Here is a 19,293-nt window from a genome sequence, read left to right on the forward strand (position 1 = left end):
CCTAGAAGCCCCCATTATACTTTCTTGGGGCAGCCAGCGTATCTCCTGCCCAGGCCTTGTCACAGGGGTGAGAGGGGCCACGTGTCACCCAATCACTAAAAGCTTCTGAGCAGTTTCTTGGAGGGAACTACCTGTCTACCAAGCTTTCTGCTCTGTCCCGACTTCCCACACAAGGCCGGTCCCCAAATAAGCGTTGGATATAGAACAAATGCCTGATTATGATGGTGATCGTGGCTTCAGGAAGCCATGAGAATATAAAGCTAGGGACTCAACTGGTCTGTGAGGTGAGGGCATGTGGGGCGAGATGAAAGCTAATTATTGGAAGAGAAGTATCTTCCTCCCTCCCATAGCACGGAAGTTCCACAGAGAAGGGATTTTCCTGTTTTGTTTATTTTTGCCTGTTTCAGTTACTGCTACATCTCAGTGCAAACTATTTAACAACTGTTACAGTACAAGCTCTGAGCAACGACCAGAACACACATCAGCTTTACCCTGTACCAGTGCCTGTCAGCTCTCTGTCAGCATTGTTGGAGCCGAAAATGATGCTTGGCACAGAGCAGGTGCATCATACATAATAGTACCTTGAAGGAATGAATGAATGAATGAATGAACAAATGAATAGAGGTGGAGCCTGATGAGGTAAGTGCAGGAAACTGGAAAGGATCAATTTTTTTGGAGCAGGTGAAGCCTAGGCAGGGAGAAGCCCAGCTGTGAAGGACCCGGTGTGGCTAGCCAGGGCACCTGGACTCTAGCCTGTGAGCACAGAGCACAGGGAGTGGGGTGCATTCCCCAAGCTCCCAGGAGCTGAGTGGAGGGGCTGAGGATGGACATCAGAGAGCACCGAGGGGCCAGGTGGATGCTGCTCCAGGCCTGAACCACCATGGGAGGAGGGGTCTAGGCCGTCCACAAGAGCCATAAGCAGCTCAGGACCCTGCTTCCTCCCTCCAGACTAAATCCCTGATGATCACACAGGTGAACGGAGGATGGGCTCTCTGCTTTGTCGTAGCCCAGCTCCTTGATCCTGGGTTGATGATTATCAAACATCCAGGAGCCAACCAATGAAGAGGCCATCTGGGACTTGTTTCCCAGAGGTGGAGCAGGCCCTGGACAGTCTCTCCTGGACGCTGTTAGGAGGCTGAGGGCAGTGGCCGAGCTGAGGACACCTTGGGCACCCAAGGCTCTTGTGGGAGCAGGTGAGAGGACATGGGTGGAAGGACAGTGCTCTGACTGTGGCCTGGAGCCCCGGACCCTCCTCTGGCTCTCATGGCTGGGCCATTTTTGGTGTTTGGCTCTTATGCCACCACAGCAGCCTAAAAATTTGCAATCAAGGGGGCAGGAGCCTTTGCTGAAAGTTGTGCTTGGACACAGGATAATAGTGAGTTGTATGGTCCCTGGGAGAGGAACCTAAGGGCTGGGGACACCTGGACTCTCTACTGTATGGAGGTGCTGCCTCAAAGTACCTAGAAACTGAGAGAGCCAGTGAAATGGGAAGGAGGGTGGAGAAGTGCTTTGTATATGTTATTTCATTAAAACCTCAGAACAATTCCAGAATGCAGGTTTTTATTTTACCATGTTCTACAGATGAGGAAACAGAGCCGGGAGAGGTTAAGTGACATGCCCAAGATCACTCTGCTTCAGAGGCATGCAGCCGGGTTGAATTGCAACCTACATCTTCTCCCAGGGGCTCTGGGAGAAGCCCCTACATCTTCTCCCAGGGGCTCTGGCCTGCTTACTCTTTGGCAGAAGCAGAAACACAAACCCTCAGCAGAGTCCCCAGCTCCCTGAGAGGTGGGAGAGATGGCGGCACTCACATGGCTTCCTGTGTCTTCCCCAGGGCTGCCGGGAAGGCGTGCAGGGACACCTAGCTCTCTCTCTGGTGGACTTGGAGACTCAGACAAGAAGGCTCCCATGGCTCCTTATCACATCCGCAAATACCAGGAGAGCGACCGCAAAACGGTCCTGGCCTTGTTCTCCCAGGGGATGGCCGAGCACGTCCCCACCACCTTCCTCCACACCCTCAAGCTGCCCCGAACCCTCGTGCTCTTGCTTGGAGGGCCCCTCGCCCTATTCCTGGTCTCTGGCTCCTGGTTCCTGGCCCTCATGGCCAGCCTCACCCTCCTCGCTGCCCTGTGGTTTCTGGCCAAATACTCCTGGACCCTGTTCCCAGTCGTGTCTTTGCAGACTGACTTGTCTGACATCACCAAATCCTACTTCAGTGAGCGTGGCTCCTGCTTCTGGGTGGTTGAGGCCGAGGGGCAGGTGGTGGGCATGTTGGGAGCTCTGCGCATTCAGGAGCCCACCCTGGGGAAGGGGCAGTGGGAGCTGCTTCACCTCAGTGTGGCCTTGGAGCACCGTGGTCAGGGGATAGCAAAAGCCCTGGTCAGGACTGTCCTCCAGTTTGCAAGGGATCAGGGCTCCAGTGAAGTCGTCCTCAGCACCAGCATCCTGCAGCCCTCTGCCCTGACTCTCTACCAGAGCATGGGCTTCCAGAAGACGCACCAGTACTTCTTCATGAGCTTCAGGCTAATGGCTGTCCCTTTCATTCGTTTCATCTACCAGGTCCCCTGTGCTCAGGTCTCTCAGGCACCGGGGCAGGGAGGGTGTTTCTGATCTGTCTTCTGGTGGACTAGTCAGGGGAGGATCAGCTCTGCTGCAGGAACAGGCCAACCCTGAAATCTCACTGTGACAGCACAGGAATCGCTTACTGCTTGTTCGTATTGGAACCCAGCATGGTTGGGCGTGGGGTGGCTCTGCTCTAATCAGTCTTTTTTGGGGTGCCGGTGTTTCATTTGTCAAGTGCCATGAGAATGTTGCCTAAAAAATCCCCACAACTTCATAATAAACATTTCTTTAGCTCCTGAGTCAGTGGGTCACCATTTTGGCAGGGCTAGGCTGGGCAGCTCTTTTGGTCTCAGATAGCCTTGTCCTGGTGTCCTGGGTGGTCTGGCATGACACGGTGACTCGACTCTGGTTTCCAGCAGGCCAGCTCAGGTGTGGTTTAGAGGTAATGGCAGAGAAGGCGGAGCCACGCAGACGCAAGCCAATTCTGTTTCAAGCTTCTGCTGGTGTCACCTCTGCTGACAACCCAGACCCCAGGGGAGAGAAATGGACCCGCTGCTTTAGTGTGATGAGCTGAAAGCCATGTGGCAGAGGGGTGCGGAGGAGAAGGATGCCATCAATCCGCTATGGCCCCAAGGTCTCTGCTGCTGAAGGGGAAGAAGGCGTCTGGGGACAGAGTGTGGGATGTTGACAGGGGCTGGACTGAGAAGAGACGCAACCCACATCCCACTGGCCAGACCCCAGTCTCGCAGCCCCAACATGCCTGAAAGGAGGCCGGGAAGGTGCGTGTCCAGGGAGAGGAAACGGGATTGGCAAGTTTCCCAGATCTGCCACACATGGGACCCCACCTCTGTCCCCAAATGCTCAGAGATGAGATTTATACAGTTGCCTCAAGCCTGGTCACTGGGCCCTGAAGCCTCTGACACAGTGGCCAGGTGTGCTGGTTTAGGCAGCACCGTGTACCCTTTCCCATCTGGGGTGTCACCAGCACCTGGTGAGCCCCGATATAGTCTGGAGCCTCTCACCAGGTCCTCCAGCCCAGAGGCTGAGTCCCAGGATCTGGTGAGTCCCCTGATGACGCAGGAAGTCCAGTTGCCCTTTCAGTCTGGTTTGTGTGACACAAACATTGTTCCCTGCTCATAGCTTATCTCCTCTGAAGGGTCAGCCAGGCCACAGACCAGGCCCAATCCTGCCAACTGACGCTGTTCCAGGCACATTTCACCTGAATGGGGACCTGTCACCACGTCATGAGGTGGCTCCAAACATTCGTGTTTTATTGCCCAAGGCCATGGGTCTCAACTCAGTCCTTTCCATTTTGGTCTCCTTTCTCCCTGGCCTTGGGGGACCCCCACAGTCCCCTCTGCCAGGCCATCTACCTCCTCCAGGCCTGCTGCCTCTGCACCTTCCCCCCAGGCTTCTCAGAAAACCCCTCCATCCAAATGACCTGTTCATCTGCGCCCCTGCTTCTCTTTCAATCAAGCTTCTGTTGCCTCCTGGTTCCAGAGTGTATTGAATGGTGGGGCCTCAGGCCCGGGATCTCTGAGGGAGGCAGGAAGAGACAGGCAGCAGCCGCTGCTGCTCCCACCAGCTCTCCCGGTCCAGGGAGGTGGCCTCTCTGGAGGAGTTTCCCAGTGGGTACTGGCTCATGCTGGAGTTGAGAGGCCTACAGAGGTCCTGATGGTTGGATAAGCTTCTTAAATAACAACTGAATGGTTTTAGTAATCCCAGACAGATGTGGAGCATGCCCTCCAGGGGGTTACAGGCCGGAGTGGGCTGAGAGACCAGGGACGGGCAAGCGCAGAGATGTTGTCATAGGTGTGGAGATGGGAGTAGTACTGGGCAACCGGAAGGACATCAAAAGGCCACCAACCCACTCACTGTTGGAGGGCTTCGCAGAGGGGTCAGGGCTTCTGTTCCTGAAAATTCACAACCAGGTATGCAGCTTGTCCATCCCCTGCTCCAATCCCTGCACTCACTGCCCAGCCACACTGAGCTTCTAGTTCTTTCAACAAACAGAAGCTCTGTTTCTGTTGAGGGCTTAGCCCATGTGTTCCCCCTGCCTAGAACATGCTCCTTCCACCTCTCCCACACCCAACCTCTGATTGTTCAGCTCCTCCCATTTTCAGCTGAGTGGCAGGGGTAAGTGTTTGGACAGGGAGGAAGCAGTTCATCCTACTTAGATTCTGGCCATTATTGCTATTTAGTCCCTTGCTACTCAAGGGTGGTCCCTAGACCGGCAGCAGAACATGGCCTGGAAGCTTCTTAAGAAGAAGCGTGAATATGGAGTTTTTATGGCCACGCATTTCAGATTAGCACATTAGTGTAAATCCTGGACACTGTCTTCTAAATGCAACATGGCAGCCAGACCCCCATGAGCCTCTGGCTTCTCCCCAGGCAGAGGAAGTCAGGGGTCCCCTCAGCTGGTCGATGCTCCCCCTTGTCTGGTCGTCCCTCATGAGGGTGCTGGTGAGCTCTAACAGCTGGGGACAGAGGCCAGTTGGGCCCTGGCTGGTGACTCCTTGGCTCATCTTCCCAGACCAAATCCACACTCACTGCCAAAGAAGTTTTAGGCAGGTCTTTCCTGAAGGATTCAGGTAAGGGGCCCCCAGCTGCACAAGGGAGTGCACCTGTGTTTGTGAATTGGAGGAGGGTGTTGAGTCAAGAGAGTGGGCTACAGGGAACAGGAAGTGAAACTGGAGCTTCAGACCCAGGCACCAGATGTGATAGACAAGAAATTTAACGAGAGATCAGAGGCCCAAATGTTGACATTCCAAAGGAGGTTATCCAGACAGTTTAGGGGGATCCCGGGGTTTCGGGATGGGGAAATGGGGAGTAATGGCTTCATGAGCAGAGATTTTCTTTTGGGGTGATGCAAACGTTTTGAGGCTTGATGTAGGTGGAGGTTGTACAACATGGTCAGTGTACTAAATGCCACTGAATTATACACTTTACACTGATTTATGTTATATGAAATTCAACTTTACAAAAATTAGAAAAAAAAAAGGAAGAGTTTAGATGGCTCTAATTCCTACAAGAGGATAAAAATGTTGGCAAGAGCAAGGATGATGAGAGGTTTTTATTGGGACAGTTGCTGCCATGCCATGAGTCAGCTGTCACCACACAGACTGGGCGAGGGAGGTGCCACCTTTACCCCCAAGCCCCTGATAAGAGTCACCTTGAGGACGCCTGTGTCCCCTTCTGCTGCGGAGCAAGAGCACTGACTCCTGAGGAATCTCAAAGTCACGGTCACCCCCTGAAGTCCTGGAACTTTGGCAGAGTTAGGATGTCGCTCTGTGTGTATGTGTGTGTGTGTGTGTGTGTGTTAGAGAGAGAGAATGGGAGGGGAGGGCAGGGGAGAAAGTGGTTTTGCTGCCTGGGGCTGTGGGCAGTGGGTCCTGCAGGCCTGTGGGAATGCAGGCAGAGGGGAGGCAGTGGCTTCAGGAAACAGCAAAATGCAGATTTGTGATTTGTGCAGGGACTCCAAGGGCAGCTGTAGGAACAGAGAGTTTCTAGAAAGTAGGCAGGAAAGAGGGAGGCCATGGTCAAGATAATTTTAGAGGTCAGAGACTTGGATCCAGCGGTAAGAAAACCTAGAACGCTGACTCCAAACTTTCATTCACAGTTTTTTTCAGCTAGTAAGTAATTTGTTCAATTTGAAGGCTGAAGTTTTATGTACCGGCAAGAGGTCCCCCCTTCCCCTTGGCTTCTGCTTGGATTTCACCAGCGTGTGTGGAGGGAGGAGGCTGGCAGGAGACTGGAGGGAGGAAGAGAGTGAGGCCCCCTCCCTGCGAGGTCCCCTGGGCTGGCTCCGTCCCTAGACCTCGCAGGGCAGCCTGTTTCCTCAGCTGCTGGGTCAGGTTCTTAGGACCTCTCCCTCCCACCTCAGTTCAGGCCTCTGCGCAATAACTCACCTGGTTCCTGTACCATCCCTTGTCCCCTCTGTCCACCCACACCTACTTAATTAGTCCCTTTGCTGATCCATAACTATAAAATCTCCTTGAGCTGTCCTAATCTGAGTGTTGGGACCTGATACCATCTCCCTTTCTCAGAGAATTAGCTCACAGTTAGGTTAGAGAATATTTCTACAGAGATGGAATCCTTGTCCTCAGATTTCTGAACATCTTTCTGTCTCTCTACTCTCTTTCCCCTTGAAGTGATTTGCTGTTATTTTCCCTCACTCATCTCCTGTCCGTCATGAGTTCTCAGTGGAAGTCCAGGGCACTGACCTGAGGCTGGGTTATGGGAGTCCTGATGAGAGGTCAGGAGAGACAGTGTTCTTTCCAGACACTTCAGTTAAATGAGCCTGAGTTGACTTTTCTCCTCTTCCTGAGACTTCCAAAACAGACTGCCACTTGATTGTCTACCTCCCTCTCCCTTGTACATTTCTGGGCTGGGCTGGTCCAGGATGGGTACGTTCTTCATAGATACAAGTGTAGGATTCCACTGACATGTTCCTCTCAAACCCCACCACTCTTGGAATAACGGTGGTTCCAAAAATAGAATCACCTATTATAATCAAGGGTCTATGAGTAATAGAAAATGAATAAAATAGTTTATCAGAGTACCGGCAACTGTTAATGTCAGTCTAATGAAACTTCGTAAGTTAACCATTACTTGTTAAGCAAGTAACAAATTAACAGCAATATAAAGACTTAATGAGAAGTGCAGAGATATCAAAGGAGGAGCAGATACAAGGTCCATCTGGCTGCGAGAGGTCAGAAGTCTTGATGGAGAAGGCAGCACTAAACTGGATCTTGAAGAAAGAACAGAGCCTTAGTCACACATTGGAATTGGGTCTAGCATGGCCGGACCACTGGCGATAGATGGACATGATGGGGTTCTGGGGAGAATCTCACACTCTACCAGACAGAGCCGGTTCTCCTCGCTTACGGTACTTGACACTGATTCATAATCCACCAAACACTTGTCAGAACCTGCCTGTGGGGTCAGCATGTGCTTCTGAAACAGCACAGCGAGCAGGCCTGGGGTCAGAGCTGCCCAGGCTTGAGTTCCACCCTGCCACCTTCTGTGGGGGCTCGGGCCGGACAGCTCAGCTTTCTGGCCTCGGTTTCCCAGCTGTACAATGGAAACCTTAATATCAACCTTAGTCTTAGGCTGTCGTGAATATCAAATAGTACAGCGCAGGAAAACAGCTTTCTCACGGTGCCAGGCTGCTAATTCCTCAGTGAATAGCAGCTGTCTCTCCCTGTAGGTGCCAGACGGATGTGCTGAGGCAGAGAGTACAATAAAATAGGACTCATTACTGGTGGGAAAGGAAAACAGTGCAGCCACTTTGGACAACAGTTGGGCAGTTCCTCAAAATGTGAAACACAGAATTCCCACATGACCCAGCAATTCCACCTCAGGTATATAGCAAAAGAATTGAAAACAAGTATTCACCCAACAACTTGTAGAGGAATGTTCCCAGCAGAGCTAGTCACAACAGCCAGAAGGTGGAAACAACCTAAATGTCCATCAATAGATGAATGAATAAACAAATGCAGTGCCTCCATACAATGGAATGTCATTCAGCCATAGAAAGCCAGCCCTGGTGGTCTAGTGGTTACGATTCAGCCCTCCCTTCGCTGCAGCCCAGATTCGCTTCCTGGTCAGGGAACCACATCACCTGTCTCTGGATTGTGTACTGTGGTGGCTGCGTGTTGCTGTGATGCTGAAACCTGTGCCACTGGTAGTATTTCCGATCCCAGCAGGTGGCCCACAGTGGACAGGATTCAGCAGAGCTTTAAGACTAAGACAGACTAGGAAGAAGGACCTGGCCACTTCCAAAAAGAATGGCCATGAAAACCCTGTGAATAGCAGAGGAGCTATGCCTGACATTGCACCGGAATGTGAGAGGATGGTGCAAAGATCAGGCACAGTTCCGTTCTGCTGTTCACAGGATCGCTAGGGGGCTGAATCGACTGGACCTCACTGAAAATAAATCAAACACAATGAAGCACTGACACGTGCTACAACATGGGTGAACCTTGAAAACATAGAGAAAAAGAAGCTGAAGGTACAAGTTCACAGATTGCATGATTTCATTTCAAAGAAACATCCAGAAGATGTAAATCCATAGATACAGAAAGCAGAATCGTGGTGTCCAGAGGTTGGGAGAGGAGGGAAAAGGGAAGGACTGCTTAATGGGGAAGGGGTTTCCTTTGGGTGATAAAAATGCTTTGGAACCTGATAGAGGTGGGGGTTGCATTACATGGTGAAGGTACTAAAGCCACTGAGTTGTTCACGTTAACGTCTCAATTAAAAATAAACTCATAGGATGAACTAACCCCCTGCCTTGCCTTTAGGCGTCCACAGTCTCAGCGGGGCCCCTTCACCACTCAGAGTTGGCTGAGGCAGAGACAAGTAGATTCCCAAGCCTCAGTTTCATCTGAAAATATGCCAGGGCATCTAGCCTCCCTCTCTCACATGGAGAATCACTCGTGAGTCCCCTCTTCAGGGACGAGGGCTGCCAACATTTGGTGAAACCACTCAGACGTTTCTCTCTGCCTGCTTGTGGGTATACGTTATTTGTAAGGTACATTTTTCAAAGATGAATTAAAACATACTGTTTTATAATCTTTTATTGCTTGGTGCTCTACTTTGACAATTTCTTTTTCATGGCAATAAATCCTCAACATCATTGTTCATGGCTGTGAGGAAGGATGAAAAGCCTGAATGTTAAGTGAGGCCATTGGGTTTTGAGGAAGCCACAGAAGCCCCTGAGGACACAGGGAGAGTGAGGAGGGGACAGATCACAGACCTCTGGCCCCTTGGCTGCACTGTGAGGTTTCTGACAGGTTAATATTCCACAGAATCATTAGGAATATTCAGCTGTACTTTGGAACCCTCTGTTCGCCTCTTTTGATTCATAGTTCAACTTTTGCTTAGCACTGAAATGTTTCAAGACAATATTGAAATGTACTGGAAACAATGTAAGAGATGCCCACGACTCACCACCCAGACTTCGTGTTAGTTCAGCTCTACCCTGTGGCCGTGTTGGGGCCCAAGATCCGGAACCACAGCAGTCTCCATCCACCGCCCAGGATTCCAGCTGCCAGCTTTAGGAGGCTGCAGGATTCGACCTAGGGCCATCATGATCTTTCTCTCCAAGTCTGGTCTCTCCCCAGCATCCTCCGAGACGCTGTTGCCAGAAACCTGGCTGTCATCTCTGACCCCTTCCTCGTCTTCATCCCATTCAGTTCATTACTAACTCCTGCCATTTCTGCCCTCAAAATGCACCTCCAATTGGGGCAGCTCTTACCATCTCCATCACCCTACTCTGCTCCAAGCCACTCTTTCTCTTGAGGACCTCGGCTAGCCCAGATGGCTCCTTTGTGAGTATAGATCAGGCATCCGCTTCACGCAGATGCAGCCCAATGGATGCACAGCTCAGTGGGCAGCAATAACAAAAGGTGCCTTTTCCTGTAGTTAGACTCAGCTTGTGCCAGGGCTCTCACCACTCTACAGCTTGGTGAGAAGAGTAAGGACCGATTTTAGTTCCCACCAGTCCTCCTTGGCCAGACGCTCCTGTACAGTGAGCACCTGCATGTCTGTGCCTGGGGCCCTCCATTCGTCTGGACCGCTGCCCTAGCCTCTGGGGATGTGATGTCTGCTTCCATTCCTGCCTCTTCCAATCCGTTCTCCACATGTAGCCAGAGTAACCACTCTGCCCCCCGACACACACATACACAGAACCTACACACCACTGGTTATGTGGATCACCGGCTAAAAGCATATCAATATCCTCCCAGAGCTCTTGGAACAGAGTCAAACTCTTTAACCTGGACCATAGGCCCTCACGCCAGGCCACTGCTGCCCTCACCCTCTGCTTCCCTCGGTGGCCGTGTCACCATCTTTCCCTGAAAGCCTTGCCTTTGTCCTGCCTCAGGGTCTTCATGCCTCTGTTCCCTCAGCCTGAAATGCTCCCTTTCTCTCTGTCTTGCTCAGGCCTACCCCTCCTTCCGGTCTCTGCCCAAGGGTCCTCTCCTAGAAGCCCCCATTATACTTTCTTGGGGCAGCCAGCATATCTCCTGCCCAGGCCTTGTCACAGGGGTGAGAGGGGCCACGTGTCACCCAATAACCAAAAGCTTCTGAGCAGCTTCTTGGAGGGAACTACCTGTGTCTACCAAGCTTTCTGCTCTGTCCCGACTTCCCACACAAGGCCGGTCCCCAAATAAGCGTTGGATATAGAACAAATGCCTGATTATGATGGTGACTGTGGCTTCAGGGAGCCATGAGAATATAAAGCTAGGGACTCAACTGGTCTGTGAGGTGAGGGCATGTGGGGCGAAATGCAAGCTGAGTTTTGGAAGGGAAGCATCGCCCCTTGCTCCCCCCATAGCATGGAAGTTTCATAGAGAAGTGATTTTCCTGTTTTGTGTTATTTTTCCCCGTTTCAGTTACTGCTACGTCTCAGTGCAAACTATTTAACAACTGTTCTGGTATAGGCTCTGAGAAATGACCAGAACCCACACCAGTACGCACTGTACCAGTACCCGTCAGCTCTGTCAACATTGTCAGAGCTGAAAAGGATGCCTGGCGCATAGCAGGAGCATCATACATAATAGTACCTTGAATGAATGAATGAATGAACGAACAAATGAACAGAGGTGGAGCCTTGTGAGATAAGTGCAGGGAACTGCAAAGGATCAATTTTTTGGAACCAGTGAAGCCTAGGCAGGGAGAAGCCCAGGCAGGGAGAAGCCCAGCTGTGAAGGACCCAATGTACCTAGCCAAGGGACCTGGACTCTGGCCTGTGAGCACAGAGCACAGGGAGCAGGGTGCATTCCCCAGGCCCCCAGGAGCTGAGTGGAGGGGCTGAGAGTAGACATCAGAGAGCACTGAGGGACCAGGTGGGCGATGCTCCAGTCCTGAACCACCATGGGTGGAGGGGTCAAGGCCATCCACAAGAGCAAGCACCAATGAGCAGCTCAAGAACCTGCTTCCTCCCTCCAGACTAAATCCCTGATGATCACACAGGTGAATGGAGGATGGGCTCTCTGTTCTGTCACAGCCCAGCTACTTGATACTGGGTTGATGATTATCAAACGTCCAGGAGCCAGCCAATGAGGAGGGCATCTGGCACCTCTTCCCCAGAGGTGGAGCAGGCCCTGGACAGTCTCTCTTGGACGCTGTTAGGAGGCTGAGGGCAGTGGCCGAGCTGAGGACGCCTTGGGCTCCCAAGGCTCTTGTGGGAGCAGATGAGAGGACATGGGGGGAAGGACAGTGCTCTGACTGTGGCCTGGAGCCCCGGACCCTCCTCTGGCTCTCATGGCTGGGCCATTTTTGGTGTTTGGCTCTTATGCCACCACAGCAGCCTGAAAATATGCAATCAAGGGGGCAGGAGCCTTTGCTGAAACTTGTGGTTTGAAACACAAGATTCTTGCAATATATGGTCCCTGGGTGTGGGACCAAGGAGCAGGGGACACATTGACTGTCTGCTGCCACCCAAATGAACAAAGAAGCTGAGAGCCAATAAAAGGGGAAGGAGGGTGGAGAGGAGCTTTGTATATGTTATTTCATTAAAACCTCAAAACAGTTCCAGAATGCAGGTTTTTATTTTACCCTGTTCTACAGAGGAGGAAACAGAGCTGGGAGAGATTAAGTGACATGCCCAAGGGCACACAGCTTGAGAGTGCTAGAGCCGGGCTGAAATGCAGGTCTTTCTGACCCTACACATTCTCCCAGGGGCTCTGGCCTATTTCTTCTTGGGCAGAAGCAGAAAGACGAGCCCTGGAGCAGGGTCTCCCCTGTTCCTGGGAGATCCCAGAGATGGTGGTACTCACATGGCTTCCTGTGTCTCCCCAGGGCTGCCGGGAAGGCGTGCAGGGACACCTAGCTCTCTCTCTGGTGGACTTGGAGACTCAGACAAGAAGGCTCCATGGCTCCTTATCACATCCACAAATACCAGGAGAGCGACCGCAAAACGGTCCTGGCCTTGTTCTCCCAGGGGATGGCCGAGCACGTCCCCACCACCTTCCTCCACACCCTCAAGCTGCCCCGAACCCTCGTACTCTTGCTTGGAGGGCCCCTCGCCCTATTCCTGGTCTCTGGCTCCTGGTTCCTGGCCCTCATGGCCAGCCTCACCCTCCTCACTGCCCTGTGGTTTCTGGCCAAACACTCCTGCACCCAGTTTCTAGTCAAGTCCTTGCAGACAGACTTGTCTGATGTCACAAAATCCTACTTGACTGAGCGTGTCTCCTGCTTCTGGGTGGTTGAGGCTGAAGGGCAGGTGGTGGGCATGGTGGGAGCTCTGCGCGTTCAGGAGCCCACCCTGGGGAAGGGGCAGTTGGAGCTGCTTCACCTGTGTGTGGCCTTGGAGCACCGTGGTCAGGGGATAGTGAAAGCCCTGGTCAGGACTGTCCTCCAGTTTGCCAGGGATCAGGGCTACAGTGAAGTCGTCCTCAGCACCAGCATCCTGCAGCCCTCTGCTCTGACTCTCTACCAGAGCATGGGCTTCCAGAAGACGCAACAGTTCTTCTTCTCCATGAGCTTAAGGCTAATGGCTGTCTCTTCAATTCGTTTAACCTACCTCCTCCCCTCTGCTCAGGTCTCTCAGGGACCGGGGCAGGGAGGGGGCTTCTGATCTGTCTCCTGGTGGACTAGTCAGGGGAGGATCAGCTCTGCTGCAGGAACAGGCCAATCCTGAAATCTCACTGTGACAGCACAGGGGTCGCTTACTGCTCATTCACATCAGAACCCTGAATGGTTGCTCTGCTCTATTCAGTCTTTTTTGGGGTGCCAGTGTTTCATTATCTAGTGCCATAAGAATGTTGCCTAAAAAATCCCCACAACATAATAATAAACATGTCTTTAGCTCATGAGTCTGTGGGTCAGCATTTTGGCTGGGCAGCTCTTTTGGTCTCAGATAGCCTTGTCCTCATGTCCTGGGTGGTTTGCCGTGACAGGGTGACTGAGCTCTCTCCTTTTCCAGCAGGCCAGCCCAGGCATGGTTTTAAGGTAATGGCAGAGAAGGCAGAGCAAAGCAAAAACAAGCCAGTGCTGTTTGCAGCTTCTGCAGGTGTCTCATCTGCTGACATCCCAGACTCAGAGGAGTGAAATGGACCCACCTCTTTAGTGAGAGGAACGCAAAGTCACCAGGCAGAGGGCCTGTAGAGGAGAAGGATGCCATCAATCCGCTATGGCCCCAAGGTCTCTGCTGCTGAAGGGGAAGAAGGCGGCCAGGGATAGAGTGTGGGATGTTGACAGGGGCTGGACCAAGAAGAGGCACAACCCACATCCCACTGGCCAGACCCCAGTCTCGGGGCCCCAACATGCCTGAAGGGAGGCCGGGAAGGTGCGTGTCCAGGGAGAGGAAATGGGATTGGCAAGTTTCCCAGATCTGCCACACGTGGGACCCCACCTCTGTCCCCAAATGCTCAGAGACTCCAGATTTCCCCAGGTGCCTCAGGCCTGACCTCTGGGCCCGGAAGCCTCTGACACAGTGGCCAGGTGTGCTGATTAAGCAGCACCGTGCACCCTTCCCAACTTGGGCATCACCAGCACTGGGTGAGCCCCCCCGTGGTCTGGAGCCTCTCACCAGGTCCTCCAAACCAGAGGCTGAGTCCCGGGATCTGGTGAGTCCCCTGATGACCCAGGAAGTCCAGGTGCCCTTTAAGTCTGGTTTGTGTGACAAACAGGAGTATTTGGGGTTGTCTCAACCCTGGCAGTGTCCCTTGCTCACAGCTTATCTCCTAGGAAGGGTCAGCCAGGCCGCAAACCAGGCCAAGTCCTGCCAACTGGCACTGTTCTGGGCACATTACACCTGAATGTGGACCTGTCACCAAGTCATGGGACAGCTCCAAACATTCCCGTTTTGTTGCCCAAGACCATGGGCCTCAACTCTGTCCCCTCCATTTTGTTCTCTTTCTCCCCAACCTTGGGGGTCCCCCACAGTCCCCTCTGCCAGGCCATCTACGTCCTCCAGGCCTGCTGCCTTTGCACCTTCCCCTCGGGCTTCTCAGAAAACTCCTCCGTCCAAATGACCTGTTCATCTGCGCCCCTGCTTCTGTTTCAGTCAAGCTTCTGTTGCCTCCCTAGTTGTGGTTCCAGCGTGTATTGAATGGTGGGGCCTCAGGCCCGGGATCTCTGAGGGGACCAGGAAGAGACAGGCAGCAGCCTCTGCTGCTGCTCCCACCAGCTCTCCCGGTCCAGGGAGGCGGCCTCTCTGGAGGAGTTTCCCAGTGGGCACTGGCTCATGCTGGAGTTGAGAGGCCTACAGTGGTCCTGATGGTTGGATAGGCTTCTTAAATAACAATTAAATGGTTTTATTAATCCCATCCGACTTGGAGCATGCCCTCCAGGGGCTTACAGGCCAGAGGGGGCTGACGAGCATGTCCAGAGATGTTGTCATAGGTGTGGAGATGGGAGTAGTACTGGGCAACCGGAAGGACATCAAAAGGCCACCAACCCACTCACTGTTGGAGGGCTTCGCAGAGGGGTCAGGACTTCTGTTCCTGAAAATTCACAACCAGGAATGCAACTTGTCCATCCCCTGCTCCGATCCCTGCACTCACTGCCCAGCCACACTGAGCGTCTAGTTCTTTCAACAAACAGAAGCTCTGTTTCTGTTGAGGCCTTAGCCCATGTGTTCCCCCTGCCTAGAACAGGCTCCTTCCACCTCTCCCACACCCATCCTCTGATTGTTCAGCTCCTCCCATTTTCAGCTGAGTGGCAGGGGTAAGTGGTTGGACAGGGAGGAAGCAGTTCATCCTACTTAGATTCTGGCCATTATTGCTATTTAGTCCCTTGTTCCGCATGGGTGGTCCCCAGACCAGCAGCAGGACATTGCCTGGAAGCTTCTTATGAAGTGTGAAATTGGAGTTTTTATGCTCACATGATTTTTCTTTTTTAATTTTTTATTGCAGTAACATTGCTTTATAACATCATATAAATTTCAGGTGTACATCATTATACTTCTATTTCTGCACAGATTATATCACGTTCTCATGTTCACCACCCAAATTGTAATTACAATCCATCATCACATACATGTACCTAATCATCCCTTTCCCCCTCCTCCCTCCCTCCTTCCCCTCTAGTAACCATCAATCCAATCTCCATCTCTATGTGTTTGTTTGTTGTTGTTTTTATCTACTACTTATAAGTGAGATCATATGGTATTTGACCTTCTCCCTCTGACTTCTTTCACTTAGCATAATACCCTCAGTGGCCATCAGTGTTGTCACAAATGGCTGGATTTCATCATTTCTTATGGCTGAGTAGTTTCCATTGTGTATACATACCACATCTTCTTTATCCATTCATCCCTTGATGGGCACCTATGTTGCTTCCAAGTCTTGGCTATTGTGAATAACGCTGCAATGAACACAGGGGTGCATGTACCTTTACAAATTGGTGTTTTCAAGTTCTTTGGATAAATACCCAACAGTGGAATAGCTGGATCATATGGTAGTTCTATCCTTGATTTTTTGAGGAATCTCCATACTGTTTTCCACAGTGGCTGCACCAGTTTGCACTCCCACCAGCAGTGTATGAGAGTTCCCTTCTCTCCACATCCTCTCCAACATATGTTGTTTCCTGTCTTGTTAATTAAAGCCATTCTGACGGGCGTGAGGTGATATCTCGTAGTTTTGATTTGCATTTCCCTGATAGTTAAGGACGTTGAACATTTTTTCATGTGCTTGTTGGCCATCTGTATATCTTCATTGGAGAAATGTCTGTTCAGGTCTTTTGCCCATTTTTAAATTGGGTTGTTAGTTTTTTTGTTGTTGAGATGTGTGAGTTCTTTACATATTTTGGAGATTAACCTCTTATTAGATACATGGTTTGCAAATCTTCTCCCAATTGTTAGGTTGTCTTTTCATTTTGTTGATGGTTTCCTTTGCTGTGCAGAAGGTTTTTAGTTTGATGTAGTCCCAATTGTTTATTTTTTCTATTGTTTCTCTTGCCCCGTCAGACATGGTGCTTGAAAATATGTTGCCAAGACCGATGTCGAAGAACGTACTGCCTATGTTTTCTTCTAGAAGTTTCATGGTTTCAGGTCTTACATTCAAGTCTTTTTTTGTGTGTGTGAGGAAGATTAGCCCTGAGCTAACATCCATGCCAATCCTCCTCTTTTTTCCTTTTTTTTTTTTTTGCTGAGGAAAACTTGCCCTGGGCTAACATCTGGTCCCATCTTCCTCTGCTTTATATGGGACGCCACCACAGCATGGCCTGATAAACGGTGCATCGGTGCGTGCCCAGGATCCGAACCTGGGCCGCCAGCAGTGGAACGCATGCACTTAACCGCTATGCCACGGGGCCAGCCCCACATTCAAGTCTTTAATCCATTTGGAGTTAATTTTTGTGTATGGTGTAAGATAATGGTCTACTTTCATTTTATTGCATGTGGCTGTCCAGTTTTCCCAGCACCATTTGTTGAAGAGACTTTCCTTTCTCCATTGTATGTTTTTGGCTCCTTTGTCAAAAATTAGCTGTCCATAGATGTGTGGGTTTTTTTCTGGGCTTTCGATTCTATTCCATTGATCTGTGTGTCTGTTTTTGTGCCAGTACCATGCTGTTTTGGTTACTATAGCTTTGTAGCATATTTTGAAATCAGGGAGTGTGATACCTCCAGCTTTGTTCTTTTTTCTCAGGATTCCTTTGGTTATTTGGGGTCTTTTGTTGTTCCACATAAATTTTAGGATTCTTTGTTCTATTTCTATGAAAAATATTGTTGGAACTTTGAAAGGGATTGTATTGAATATATAGATTGCTTTAGGAAGCATGGACATCTTAACTATGTTAATTCTTCCAATCCAAGAGCAGGGAATATCTTTCCATTTCTTTGTCTCTTCTTCAATTTCTTTCAGCAATGTTTTGTAGTTTTCAGCATAGAGATATTTCACCTCTTTGGTTAAGTTTATTCCTAGGTATTTTATTCTTTTTGTTGCAACTGTAAATGGGATTGTATTCTTAATTTCTCTTTCTGCTACTTTGTTGTTAGTGTATAGAGATGCAACTGATTTTTGTACGTTGATTTTGTATCCTGCAACTTTTCCATATTCATTTATTACTTCTAAAAGTTTTTTGGTGGATTCTTTAGGGTTTTCCATATATAAAATCATGTCATCTGCAAATAGTGACAATTTCACTTCTTCCTTTCCAATTTGGATGTATTTTATTTCTTTTTCTTGCCTAATTGCTCTGGCTAGGACTTTCAATCCTATGTTAAATAGGAGTGGTGACAGTGGGCATCCTTGTCTTGTTCCTGTTCTTAGAGGGAAAGCTTTCAGTTTTTCACTATTGAGGATGATATTAGCTGTGGGTTTGTCATATATGGCCTTTATTATGTTGAGGTACTTTCCTTCTATCCCCATTTTATTCAGAGTTTTTATCATAAATGGATGCTCTATCTTGTCAAATGCTTTCTCTGCATCTATTGAGATAATCATGTGATTTTTATTCTTCATTTTATTAATGTAATGGATCACGTTGATTGATTTGCAAATGTTGAAGCATCCCTGCATCCCTGGAATAAATCCCATCTGATCATGGTGTATAATCTTTTAAATGTATTGTTGTATGCAATTTGCTAGTATTTTGTTGAGGATTCTTGCGTCAATGTTCATCAGTGATATTGGTCTCTAATTTTCTTTTTTTGTGTTGTCCTTGTCTGGTTTTGGTATCAGGGTAATGTTGGCTTCGTAGAATGAGTTAGGGAGCTTCCCCTCCTCTTCAATTTTTGGAAGAGTTTGAGAAGGATAGGTATTAAGTCTTCTTTGAATGTTTGGTAGAATTCACCATGGAAGCCTTCTGGTCCTGGACTTTTATTTTTGGGGAGGTTTTTGATTACAGTTTCAATCTCCTTACTGGTGGTTGGTCTATTCAAATTCTCTATTTCTTCTTGATTCACTTTTGGAAGGTTGTATGATTCTAAGAATTTATCCATTTCTTCCAGATTGTCCAATTTGTTGGCATATAGCTTTTCATAGTATTCTCTTATAATCTTTTGTATTTCTGAGGTGTCTGTTGTAATTTCTCCTCTTTCATTTCTGATTTTGCTTATTTGAGCTTTATCTCTTTTTTTATTGGTGAGTCTAGCTAAAGGTTTGTCAATTTTGTTTATCTTTTCAAAGAAATAGCTCTTGGTTTATTATTTTTTTCTAGTCTCTATTTCATTTATTTCTGCTCTGAATTTTATAATTTCCCTTCTTCTACTGATTTTGGGCTTTGTTTGTTCTTCTTTTTCCAGTTCCTTTAGGTGCACTGTTATATTGTTTATTTGAGATTTCTCTTGTTTGTTGAGATAGGCTTGTATTGCTATAAACTTCCCTCTTAGAACTGCTTTTGCTGTATCCCATAAATTTTGGCATGTCGTATTTTCATTTTCATTTGTCTCCAGGTATTTTTTGTTTTCTCCTTTGATTTCTTTGTTGACCCAATCGTTGTTCAGTAGCATTTTGTTTAATCTCCACATATTTGTGGCTTTTCTGATTTTCTTCCTATAGTTGATTTCTAGTTGACACTGCTCTTGTCAGAAAAGATTTGGTATTATTTCAATCTTCTTAAATTTATGAAGACTTGTTTTGTGGCCTAATATGTGATCAATCCTGGAGAATGTTCCATGTGCATTTGAAAAGAATGTGTATTCTTCAGTTTTTGGATGGAAGGTTCTGTATATATCTACTGTTCTAGTGTGTCATTTAAGGCCAATGTTTCCTTATTGATCTTCTGTTTGGATGATCTATCAGTTGATGTAAGTGGAGTGTTAAAGTCCCCTACTACTATCGT

At 49.3% G+C, this 19,293-nt stretch overlaps 2 protein-coding genes across 2 annotated transcripts; both read left to right on the plus strand.

The window, feature by feature from the left end:
* The first annotated feature begins 1,837 nt into the window (after nt 1–1,837).
* LOC131412279 (putative N-acetyltransferase 8B) lies at nt 1,838–2,610 on the plus strand. The gene has a single exon (XM_058551904.1). It carries the CDS (start codon nt 1,909–1,911, stop codon nt 2,608–2,610), a length of 702 nt encoding a protein of 233 aa, XP_058407887.1. The 5' UTR covers nt 1,838–1,908.
* Nucleotides 2,611–12,336: 9,726 nt separating this feature from the next.
* On the plus strand, nt 12,337–13,195 carry LOC131411656 (putative N-acetyltransferase 8B). The gene has a single exon (XM_058550647.1). The coding sequence runs from the start codon at nt 12,440–12,442 to the stop codon at nt 13,142–13,144; it is 705 nt and encodes a 234-aa protein (XP_058406630.1). The 5' UTR covers nt 12,337–12,439; the 3' UTR covers nt 13,145–13,195.
* The last annotated feature ends 6,098 nt before the right edge of the window (nt 13,196–19,293 follow it).

Source organism: Diceros bicornis, chromosome 12, assembly GCF_020826845.1.
Source record: "Diceros bicornis minor isolate mBicDic1 chromosome 12, mDicBic1.mat.cur, whole genome shotgun sequence".
NCBI classification, from domain to species: domain Eukaryota; kingdom Metazoa; phylum Chordata; class Mammalia; order Perissodactyla; family Rhinocerotidae; genus Diceros; species Diceros bicornis.

What these genes read in the sequence shown, in the direction of transcription:
- LOC131412279 (XM_058551904.1), top strand. Translation starts at nt 1,909, where the DNA reads ATGGCTCCTTATCACATCCGCAAATACCAGGAGAGCGACCGCAAAACG.
- LOC131411656 (XM_058550647.1), top strand. Translation starts at nt 12,440, where the DNA reads ATGGCTCCTTATCACATCCACAAATACCAGGAGAGCGACCGCAAAACG.